This window comes from Furipterus horrens, unplaced genomic scaffold (genome assembly GCF_987537825.1).
Source record: "Furipterus horrens unplaced genomic scaffold, mFurHor1.1.pri manual_scaffold_3, whole genome shotgun sequence".
NCBI classification, from domain to species: Eukaryota; Metazoa; Chordata; class Mammalia; order Chiroptera; family Furipteridae; genus Furipterus; species Furipterus horrens.
This window is the reverse complement of record NW_028327173.1, coordinates 141,913,233-141,925,716: the sequence shown is the minus strand read 5'-3', so window position 1 is coordinate 141,925,716 and position 12,484 is coordinate 141,913,233. Positions and strand designations below refer to the sequence as shown.

General features: G+C 42.3%; 1 protein-coding gene across 1 annotated transcript in view; it reads left to right on the top strand.

Moving 5' to 3' along the window:
• Positions 1–607: 607 nt before the first annotated feature.
• SCG5 (secretogranin V) overlaps positions 608–12,484 on the top strand; it is a 54,239-nt gene continuing 42,362 nt past the window's right edge. Inside the window, exon 1 of the mRNA XM_090270381.1 lies at positions 608–835. Within this exon, the coding sequence (XP_090126507.1) occupies positions 610–835 (226 nt within the window). The 5' untranslated portion in view covers positions 608–609. The remainder of the gene's footprint in view (positions 836–12,484) is intronic.

Sequence of the window (12,484 nt, the reverse complement as noted above, 5' to 3'; positions counted from 1 at the left end):
ATGGCAGGGCAGACCTGAGCGGTGTGTGTGTTGTTGAGTCCCCCTCAGGATCTCAGATGTACTGATACTAGATGTTCTAAGCTAACGTGTTCCCTTCCACCACTCTAACCCTTCTGTGATTCTTGACCTTTTGTGTCTCCCTAACTCCTTGGGAGCCTTCCCCACCCCTCACCCCACACCTTCCCAACTCTGGCCCCCAAGACTTAGGGAAACTCAAGGTGTCCCTTTCTCAAAATTGAAACAAGTTTTTTGTTGTTGTTGTTGTTTGTTTGTTTTTGTAAGAAAGGGAGAGAATGGTGGGATTAGGGGTGATGCATAATTTCCGGGAAGCTGCAAGGAGGATCAAAGAATGAGTGAGAACTGCCATTCCAGCCTGGTCTTCCCAAGTATGAGAGGACAGAGGAGTTGGCTGTCTCCAACTGTTCTGTTTCTTAACACCTTCCCACAGCAGATGCCCTGGCAACAGCGGGTATTTAAGGCAAAAGCAAATCCCTAGGATTTTTTCATTGCAGTCCCTTTTTGGGTGGTCCTCAAATTAGTCCCTTGCATCATCACAGTTGCCAATTGTGGCCTATTCATATAATTTGGTCTTATTTCTGCAGGTTAAAAATGGCCTCCAGGATGGCCTCCACCATGCTATCTGGCCTAATGTTTTGGTTGACATTTGGATGGATGGCAACATCTGCTTATAGCCCAAGGACCCCTGACCGGGTCTCCGAAACAGACATCCAGAGACTGCTCCACGGCGTTATGGAGCAGCTGGGCATTGCCAGGCCACGGGTAGAGTATCCAGCTCACCAGGCCATGAATATTGTGGGCCCACAGAGCATCGAAGGTATTTACTGTGTTCTACCACTTTGAAGTTTCCATTAGTATTTAAAATAGTTAATACATAGTGAAGAAAATCTACTTCTCTCTGTTTTCCCTTTCTTCTTCCCCTACACAGTATATGCATCCGCACAAGAATGTAAGGCCTGTGGGAGCAGGGACCTTATCTATTTAATCCACAGCTGTAGCCCTAGCACCTAACACAAGGTCTGGTACACTAATATATAACGAGTGCATGAAGGAGGATCTGGTGTTATCTCTAAAGAAAGATTAGAACCCAGCCCCACATCTTCCCCATACTGATCTTTGGAAAATTGTGTCCCTGGCAGACAGTGTCTTTGAGTCACTGGTGGACAGTACTTGTAAAAGATCCTCAGAACATAGGACCAAAAGGACCTGATTTGATTTTGGGGGATGGTGTCATATAAGCCCAAAAGAGCCAAAAGAGGTACTGACATTAAGAGTTTATGTCATTTAAAAAAAAAAAAAAGTTTATGTCATAAACTGTTAAAAAAGTATTTTAAAATATAACAAATGTTAATTAACTCATTTTCATGTGGCGAAACCATTTCCTCCCAGAATTTTTCTAACTTTCTGTCAATGCAGTTGTAATACTTTCATTAAAAAGCAGCACTTTGGCCCTGGCCAGGTGTCTAAGTTGGTTGGAGCATTGTCCTGTACACCAAAAGGTTACAGGTTTGATCCCCAGTCAAGGCACATACCTAGGTTTTGGGGTTGATTCCTGGTTGCAACTTGTGAGGGAGGCAACCAATCGATGATTCTCTCTCTTTTTCTCTGTCTCTGTCTCTCTCTATCTCCAATCAATGCACATATCCTTGGGTGAGGATTAAAAAAAAAAAAAAAAAAAGCAGTACTTTGTTGTTTAATAATTTATCTATAGAGAGAATCTAAATCCAGTTCTTAGGAGCAGGTGACCAGCTACTCTCAGGAGCAGGCCCCTTATTTCCATGCCTTCCTGTGTGTCCTCTCTGAATGGGAATGATCTCTTTCTCTGCTGAGGTGGAGCCCGAAAGCAGCAGCATGGTTAATGCAGGTCAACTGCAGGGAGCACTTCAAGTATTCACCCACAGGAGTGGGTCCTAAGGAAAAAATGCAAATTCTTTTGCTGAGTTTTGTCCAAACACACACATGGGGGGTGGGACGAGATAGGGGGATAAGTGGTAATGGAAAAAAAAAATATATATGCATATATAAAACACACCCAACAATTGCCACTCCCTATGGATTGATGATGCATAATTTTGCCTGCATTTTTAATTTCCTAAAAATACTTTCTACCTTGGGGGTCCTGTGAATACCTATTGTTCACATACGATACTTGTTTCTGGCTTGTTATGCATAGTTTGAAGCCATTGAGTAAAACTAACTCTGTGGGGTTATTGTCTATGTAGGCTGACATTTGATTTTAGGAATGGATTAACATGGGTGATTTGAATCAGCAAGCATACCAGCCTAGCAGACGGCCTTATGCCACCATTGTTGGGAGAATTTAAATCCTTCACAGCACCTGCCAGCTGTTGCTTCAAACACACCTGTCCATTTCAGACCAGCTCTTTGGAGACAGCAAATATCCGCCCATCCAATGCCGGAAGTGCTAGGCTAGTCACCCAGCTGTTGTCATGGAGAAAGCATTCCAAGTTTCTATTAATACCTGAGGCCTGATCATCTATGTGGAAAAGAGACAGCAGCTCCCTGACATCAAAAGCCCGTGTTAATTTTGAGTCTCATTTTCTTCCCTGGGTAGCCAGCTCTTCAGCAGCCACCACGTGCCAGGCCCTATGCAGGAGACTGTGGCAGAGAATTTAGAAGAATCTGAGGAGTGGACCTAGCACTCATTCTCTGGCCAGTTCTCTAAATGCCATTCCTTTTCTTATGTTGCCAGTACTTGTATTTTTGAGCCCAAATTTCTTCCTTGTATCCCTATAGGCTTATGTGATTGCTAAGTTACCCCATGTCAACATTTCTCTACCAACACCTTCCATGACCTCTTTCTATCAGCCTTTTCTGTGTAAGTGAGTAGCGTCACCACTGACCTGTATGCAACAAAAAACAAACAAACAAAACACCCTAGATTTTCTGTATCATACATCATTGTCAAATTAGAAGCAGCTGATTTCATTTCTGTCCCTAAAATAACACTGGCCATTTTGCCTGTTTTCTTTCTGGGTCTACCCTCTGGTTCAAGGTCCATGTGTCTGCCATGGATTTCTGAAATTGTCTGATCTTCCTGCCTTTATTCTTGGTTGCTTTTAGGTTATTCTCGATAGGAAAGGCAGAGCTAAACTTTAAAAGTTTAAATCAGATCAATATCACTCCCCTGATTAAGATTCGATCAGTGGCTTTGCATTGCGCATGGATACAAATAGCACTTGTTGCTCATGACCTAGAAGGACCCACAGCTCCTGTCCACTCTCTCCCTCACTTTGCTTCCCTTTTAGTCCCTCAGTCACACCAGCTCTTCCAGCCTCTGGGATCTCACGTCACCTGGTCTTCCTGCTCTGCATTGCTGTGCCCTCCTCTGCAGGTCTCAGTCTCAAAGTCACTCACTTAGAGTAGCTGCCATTCTCTGTCATAGTGTTCTTTTGCTTTTTAAGCTCCATCGCATTCTTGGGGTGGGGGGGATTTATCATTGTTTCTTTGCTTATTGTCTGTCTCCCCTCTGAAATGTAAGTTCCATGAGACTATGTCTATTTATTGACTGCTCTGTCCTCAGACACATAGTAGATACTGTGGGGGAGGAAGAAGCTTTCCTGTACCCTCGAGGTTCTTTCAGTTGGGAGAGAGAAAATTTACTGAGTATCTACTATGTGCTATCACTTCTCACACACATTCTCATTTATTTGCCACCAAGCAGTACCTGTGGGCTAGATATTACTATTTCCCTGCTGATAAAACCAAGAAATGAAGAGATTATATGAGTTTCCCAAAGTCACACAAGTATCATGACTGTGAGAATTCAACCCAGGCTTCCAGCCCTCCAAATCCATGCTTCTCACAATTTCATGAAGCATGAGCAGCAGCCAACCTAAAGTACATCCTGGAAGAGACCATCCAGATTTCCTGGCACTATTCCTGAAAAAAAAAAAAAAAAAAAGGTTCCGGAAGGATTGAATCAATTTTAGGAAATCCCCCAAGGCTTGAAAATGGTGATCTCTTATGCAATCATTACACTCTCATTTGTTCAAAAAACGTTTAATGAGTGAAGACAAAAAGGAAGCGAAGACAAGATTGAAAATCCCTGTTCTGGGCCTGCTCACTATAGTTAGCCATAGACCCACAAGTAAACAGATAATTATGATAATTATGGTGGGCTAAGAAATTAAATAAATAAATAAATCATTTAATCAATCAGCATGATGCAGCCTAACAAGAGAAGGTAACCACATTTAATTACATATGTATTCATAGGAATCCCACATATATGAGAGGTTTGAAGACAGGGGAATTGAAGTGTATATGACATCCTGAGCTAAGGGTGAGGTAAGGTGCCTTGGAGTTTCAAAGGGTGATATGAAGGGCAGATGTTCAGTAATTAGTAGTTTGCCATATAGCTAGGTTAAAAAAGGATATCTCTGATAATCTCTTCTTGTGGGCAAGGCCCTTAATTCAATCTTCTGGGTAATTAAAGAGGAGGAGGCAGAAGTTTCTCTTGAGCCCACGGGGTCTCTGTTGCCGTTAGCTCAAAATAATCTGCATACTACAGAGGCACATCTTGGGGTGACTCATTCGGAACCCATACAGTACTCAGTAAATATATGAAGGTTGAATATATGATACTGGGGGAAAATAAATATATTTGGCAGCAGTGAGTATGTAAATACTATTGGACACCTGGATCTGTTAAGACATTTTTTCTTTCAGTTCAAGACAAATATCCCATTTCTATTCTGTGTTTTAAAAAAAGTCTACCTAGAAGTTTTTGCCAAGAGCTCAGTGATACATACTTGTTTCCTTTGACGGTGGCCCATCACCATGGTGCAAGTTCTGCGCTCTCGCTACAGCTGCTGTCTATTGAGAAACAGGAAGGACTTCCTGCAGTTCTGGAACTAAACCAGCAGGGGGCCGAGCAGACTCAAAGTATATCACAGGACTCCAGAAACCTAGTTGTTAATTGCTCTCAGGGCTCACTGGGGAGGAAGCATTTACCAAAAAAAATCCAGAGAAGACTAGGGTTATTTTGTACTCCTCCATAGGCGTTTTGCACATGGCTTGGTAAGGAGCATCTTTTAAATGTATAAATACTTAGCCTAAAGCAAAAGACATCCCACAAAGTCAAGACAAACTGGGACCAATTTGTTTTATAGAGAAGAAACGTGCTTTAACAGCGAGGAGAACTGAGGTTGAGTCTTGCCTATAGTACTATTTACTAGCTGTAGGTGATCTTGCCGACTTTTTGACCCTTACTTTTCTCATCTGTAAGGTGGGGCTTCCAGCCCACTCTCTCGAATGCCTTAAGCAGGTGTTGTTAGTAACTGAATTGCAGGCCTGCCTCCTCTCACCTTGGGGATTATTGACAGGACATTTTCAATCTTGAATGGCTTTCTCCAATACTATTTTTGGTTACTGATTCGGTTAGCAGCAAAGCTCAGAGAGGCTTCAGTGCACCTAGTATTTCAGCTGTGCCCATCCTCCCCCAAGCGCATGGTTGCTCATTGGTCCTTATGACACAGCGGAATGACTAGTTGTCCCCAGAAACAAGTAAAGCCACCGCTGTCCAAGGGGCTGATTCAGAGAACCATTTGCTATGGGATAGAGACTCTTGGGAGTCAGAATGGCTCTGCCAGCTGACACTACTGTTGGCCTTTGATTCACCCAATCTGAAAATGTGCCACTGGTTCATTTTCTCCACCATTCTAGGCCACCAGAGGGCTAGCTTCGTGATAACATGAGGCATGAAACCACTGAGACAGAAATTTATAGATATTGGCATTGATGGTTCCAAATAATTTTAAATCTGTACAGTTGGCTCTCTAAATCCTTCAGTACCACATCTGCAGACTCAACCAACCACGGGTTAAAAATATTTTTTCAACAATGTTACATTGTTGCTGGTGTGTACTATGCAGTTAGACCTACCATAGTTGTGTCTGCACTGAACATGTACAGACGTTTTTTCTTGTCATAATTTCCTAAACAATACAGCATAACAACTATTCATATAGTACTTACATTGCATTAGGTATTATAAGTAACCTAGAGATGGCTTAAAGTATATGGGAGGATTTGCATAGGCTATATGCAAATACTATTATTTATTTATTTATTTATTTATTTATTTATTTATTTATTTTCAGAGAGAGGGGAAGGGAGGGAGAAAGAGAGGGAGAGAAACCAATACTCAAGAGAAACATCAACCCATTGCCTCTCGCACGCCCCCAGCTGGGACCCAGCCTGCAACCCGGGTGTGTGCCCCAACCCAGAACCAAACCAGTGACATTTTCAGTTCGCAGGCTGGTGCTCAATCCACTGAGCCACACCCGTCAGGGCAGCAAATACCACATTTTATATAAGTAACTTGAGCATCCTCCATGGAGACTGATATAAAAATACCAAATTCTTTTTTATAACACTGACTTTTGGGTGGCCCTGGCTGGTTTAGCTCAGTGGATTGAGCGTCGGCCTGCGAGCTAAGTGTCGCTGGTTCGATCTTCCAGTCAGGGCACATCAGAGAAGGAAAACTCTGACTCCAAAAAACCTCCGCTGCCTTGCGGCATACCTCTTCAGGGGAAAGGCTAAGGGAGTAAACCCCGACAGAAAATCCGGAGCCGGAGTCCCTAAGGCGGTTTGACGTTGTAGTCAACACCGGCAACTCCTGCGGCGCACCTGAAGCCAAGCTGTATCGACTCCGTCTTTCCCTTGGACCCTTCAGCTGCGAAGAGAGGGGGGGTCTGCTGCATGGGCAACAGCAGACCCTCCATATCACCCTGCCCAGGCTCTGTAGCTTCAGCTCCACTGGAGAGGACACTCCAGCGTCATCGCAAGATGTCAATTCAACACGGGAGGAGACAGATGCCGTGTCACTCCTGAGTCGGACTGCACAGCCATTCTCGGCAGTGCAGATAGACACTTAAGAAGCTACACCATCGTCTCTCGAGACGGACGGCTGCCGACGACGACTTTTGGGAATCAATTACTTCACTTCAAAACAAGGTGAACCAAGATTATTTTTGTAATAAATACAAGTGGAGAAAGAGTCCTTTGTAAAATAAAGCCTACTTGAAGGGTCAGATCCTAGGAAGTTTCTACTTAGCCAACCTTTGGCCTTGGAAAAGGAGATGCAGTGCCTCCACTTTACCACAGGAGGGCAACAGTTGCGTTCCTTTTGAAGGTTGGAGAGGGAGAGATTTGTTTCTCTGGCTGGCTTCTCTCTGTAGTTGAAAGTAGTAGACTAAAATCTGCCTCTAGGTTATCCTTATCCTGAGAAACCATTGATAGCAGTGGGTTTGAGGGCTGTCTTTGAGTGGCCCATATCCTTGGGGGTTCTGTTCAGTCCACCCTGAACTCAGATCCTTAAAAAAAAAGTCCCTGGATGATTTCCAGTTTTCTTTCTTGGGAAGCTGAACAGATAGTGATAAGAAGTGGAAAAAGAATAGGGGGAGGTTTGGGGTGTTTGAGGAGGGGAGCAGAATAGGGAGATGTAAGTGATGACTTATGTCTGCGTTGTGTTTAAGGTGCCCTGGGGCATCCGGGTGCAGGTGTCCAGAAGGCACTTGGATGTATAGAACACAGGGGAGGTATCTGGTGAAGGGAGAGATCTGGGGTCATCCCATGTTGGTGGTGGCTGATGCTATCGGAACGGATGAGGTCACCCTGGGGGAGTATCAGGAAGAGGAGCAGCGCACCTAGGAAAAAGGCCTTAAAGACTCTGCATAGGGTGTGATTCAAGAGTCTGGGCATAATGAGAACCAGAAAGGTGACTTGTAAAGAAAACAAGGAAGAGTGTTTCAGGAGGGAGCACTGGTCGCCATTGTCCCAGTCAGCAGAGAGATCATGTGTAATAAGAGCTGCTGGGTGTAGCAATACCCAAATTACTGGGGGCGTGGACATAACTAAAGCCCTGCAGAGTCTTGGGGGCAGAGACCACACTGCAGGGGACAGAAGAGAAGGTGTAGAACTCTGTTACCTGTGTCCTCCAGATAAGGGGGAGAAGGCAATAATAGTTGTGGAAGGAGGTGGGCAGGGGCGGTGGAGGGGTTTGATATTGAGATGAAGAAGATTTTGTTAGGTTTTGGTTTTAGAGAGTTAAGCTTGTCTAAGTGCTCACTGGAAAGAACCAGTGGAGAGGGGAGTTGAAGAGGTGGGATGAAGAGCAGATGAGTGAGGTGTAAAAGCTCCCAAGGAGGTGGGAGGGTTGAGAAATGAGCCCAGGGGGAGGCCTGGGTCTTTCCTCTGCTGGGAACAAAAGGAGAGGCAGAGATCTGTTGGGATGCGGGTGAGTTCAGAGGTTTTGGCTTTGGTATTTGTATTCTCTCAAGCCACCTACTCAGAATTAAAATAAGAATGAAATTCAATCAGCCCCCCAAATCTCTTTTTTTTTTTGTATACATCTCATATACCTGGCCTATATGTTTTTTGAAATTTTACTATTTCAGGCGAGACTGGTTTAACTTTCTATTAATGTAATCTAACTACTAATTATTTGGTAATTATAACCTTTTTATATTTATATTATGTAACTCCTCGGTATCTTGTAAAATGTAATACACGATCAAAAGATCTGGAGTGTCATCTTTTTCTATTTTCTTTTTTAGTGAATAGCAATACATGTTTTAATAAGGCATAAACCAAGAACAAAAATGGAAAATAATCTTAATAATCTTCATGTACATTTTAAGTGACTTTGCAACAAGGCAATATAAAAGATTAGTACAGTTTCACTTCATGTTCAAAATGTTGAAGTAATGTGAACCCCCTGCAAAGTCACAATTTGTTAAGAATCACATTTCAAAGTAGTAAGCTTAGTCATTTTAAACAATGCTTACTGCCTCTTAGCTGATAAGCAGAAAAGCTTATCATCCTTGATCAGGATTGTTTTGAAATTATGTGAATATTGAATGATGTGAAATCTTCAGTTCATGTGTTATCACGGAAGTCCGTAGAATCCAGATATATTAGTCATAGTTTCTAGAGAAACAACAATCTACACATACATATACATGTACATGTACATGTACATATATCTATACACATATACATATTTATATTTATAAATAAATCTGTCTCTATGCATATAAACACTACTATATGTAGACTGATATGAGTAAGACTGATTATATGTGTATATATATTATGGTTTCTAAAAATCATGCAGTTCATCACTCTCAGGAGCACAGATACAAACAAATGGGTAGTTCATCAAAGCCACTTGTCAGTGCACCATGACATTACTAAAATGATGCTTTCAGGCTTGTGAAAACATAACCATAAATTATATTAGCATCAGATATGAGTTTGAGTATCTGGAAAATATCACACATATCTCAAAATATGGGACTGCTCTCTGACAACTAGATATTGCCGCATCATTTTCTTCTATTGTCCCATATCCTTTTGGAGAGAAAGGTTCAGGGGGATTTGAGATGTGCTGGCTATCTAAATAAGATGCAGTCAAATAAAGTATGGTTGAGGTTATGAAAAAGAGCCATAGAGACAAGAGATATTTATTTTAAGGAGTTGGTTCATGCATTTGGGCGGGCTGGAAACTGAAAATCTTGGGGCTACCTGGCTGGCTGAGCCCCTTGTTAGCGTTGATGTGATCTTGAGTCTGGAGGCAGAATTTCTTTCTCCTCAGGGGGCCTTGGTGTTTGCCCTTCAGGCCTACAACTGTGAGACTCACCCACATTAAGGGAGATAATCTGCTTTGCTCAAAGCCTTCTTTATTGTATATGTATATTTTCCCATTACCTTTTAGTTCCCTTATATTCCCCTCCCCCCAGCAATCACCACACTGTTGTCCATGAGACCTTTTCCCTTTTTGCTCAGTCCCTAAAGTCTTCTAACTTAAATTTACTCAAACCCCAAAAATACCTTCACAGCAACATCTAGACTGGGGTTTGACCAAGCAACTGGACACTGTAACCCCGCCAAGCTGCCACATATAATCAACCATCCCACCAGAGTGGATGGAGAACACTGTTGCCATCAACCCACTTTTTTCTAAGGGAAATTATTCTAATCCATGTACAGCCCTTCTGAATACCTCTTTGTAGATTCTGGATCTCAGAGTGTCTTTATGCACAGAGTCATGTGACAGATGTGGAAAGAGAAGCTCAGGGAAGGGACTTATCTAGGCATGCAGATAGTATTTGTATGTGGGTTCAGAGCCCAAGTGTTTTCTTCTGTACAACACAGCACGCTGCCTCTTGGGCTAGTTGATTAAAGGGAAAGATATGGACAGGGTTGATCTTAGACCAAATTGTGAAATAGGTTTATCTTTAGGGGTGATCCTCACTCCTGGGTTCATTGTTGATTCTTCTTTGAATTGCTGCTCATAGAGTCTTTGTGAATCAGCATTCAGGACTAAGTGCAGCTTGCCTTCCTCCCTCAACTGTAAGATCTGCCAGAGCAGACACAACATCTGATTTGCTTTTGGTCAGCAGTACCTAGACAGGACCAGGCACATAATAGATGCTCACGAAATACTTGTTGAAATAACATTGACCTCTGAGACATAGCAAGTGAGACTTGTGTTATTTCAGTCAAGATCATCCAACCTGTAATACAACCTGTAAGTACAATTGGAGCATTTTATTTTATCTTATTCTTTTGATTTATTTTATTTTTTAATTAAAAATATTTAGTTTTCAGTTCCAGTTGATATACAATATTACATTAGTTTTCTAGTGCACAACATACTAATTTGGCATTTCTATAACTCCTGAAGTGATCACCTCTATCAGTCTAGTACCCATCTGACACCCTACATAGTTATTAAAATGTTACTGACTATATCCCCTATTCTACACTTGGCTGGAGCATTAATAATCCAAAATGCACTGGACCTTCTTACAACTGCTCACTCAGGACCTCAGCTTCCTGTGAAGTGCCCTGACTTCCTGAGGACCCCAGAACACACCCCATGTCTGATCCTGCAAGTCATCAGTTGGTTGGCTCCCTTACAGCAGGTCCCCATTTTCCCCTTTTCTTTTTCTGTCCCCTTTAGCTGGGTACCACCTTGTCCTCCTTCCACTAAGCTGTTGCAGCCCCAGGGAGTTCTTTTTAAAAATAAAATAAAAAAATTTTTAAATTGATTGATTTGAGAGAGAGAAAGAGAGAGAGAGAATTTATACACTCATCAGTTGATTCTTGTACATATCCTGACCAGGGATGGAATCTGCAACCTTAGGGTATCGGGATGATGCTCTACCAACTGTGCCACTGGCCAGGACCAGCCCCAGGGATTTCTGTTTTAAAGTGCTGGTGGTGAGGACAGGGGAAGGTCCCTCAGTGTAACTTATACCCCTTAATCCTAGAGAGTGTTTAAGAAAACAGAGCTTTCTTTTTTAAAAACTTATTTTATTTTATTTTAATATGCTTTATTGATTATGCTGTTACAGTTGTCCCAATTTCTTTTCCCTTTGTTCCCCTCCACCCAGTGACCCTCCCTTTCTTCAGTTGCCCCCCGCCCCTTAGTCCATGCCCATTGGTTGTGCATATAGTTCTTCTCAACATCTTTCTGTCTAAACCACTCCCTCCTATGGTGCTTCTTAATTCCTGCACCATCTCCCTCCCTTTCCTCCTTCCCCCTCCCCGATGACCTCCCCCCAAAATGTAATATACAGTTTTCATTTTAATGTTCATAGTTTTGATCCTCTTTCTCCTAAACAAGTCCCTTTAACATCTCATATAACAGTGGTTTGGATCTGATGAACTCCTTCAGTTTTACTTTGTCCTGGAAGCACTTTCTCTGCCCTTCTGTTCTGAATGACAGCTTCGATGGATAGAATAATCATGGTGGTAGGTTTTTGCTTTTCATTACTTTGAATATTTCTTGCCAGTCCCTTTTTGCCTGCAGAGTCTCCTTTGAGAAATCAGCTGATAGTCTTATTGGGACTCCTTTGTACGTAATTCTCTTCTCTCTTGCTGCTTTTAAGATTCTCTCTTTACCATTACTTTTTGACATTTTGATTATAATGTGCCTTGGTGTGGTTCTCCCTGGGTCCAGTTGTTTTGGAAGTCTTTGTGCTTCCTGGACCTGTAAGTCTATTTCCTTCCCCAAGTTAGGGAAGTTATGCTTCATTATTTTTCACATAATTTTTCAATTTCTAGTTCTCCTTTTTCACCTTCTGGCAACCCTGTGATTCGGATGTTGGCCCGCTTATAGTTGTCCCAAACGTTTCTGAGCTTCTCCTCATTTTCCTCACTTTTTGTTTCCTCTTTCTGCACTGGTTGACTGTTTGTTCCTTCCCTATGTTCTGATTTGTTGATTTGATCCCTGGTTTTCTTTCCCTCACCACTTGTTTCATATGTGTTTTCATTCATTTCAGCAGGACTAGCCTTCATTCCTTCCCTGTCTTGTTTAAGATCTGCTGTTAGGTCTGTGAGCATTTATATAACCAAAGCTCTGAACTGTGCCTCAGTAAGATTTCCTATATGCTGGTCAGCTGCATGATTGGGATCTCTATCATGATCTGTG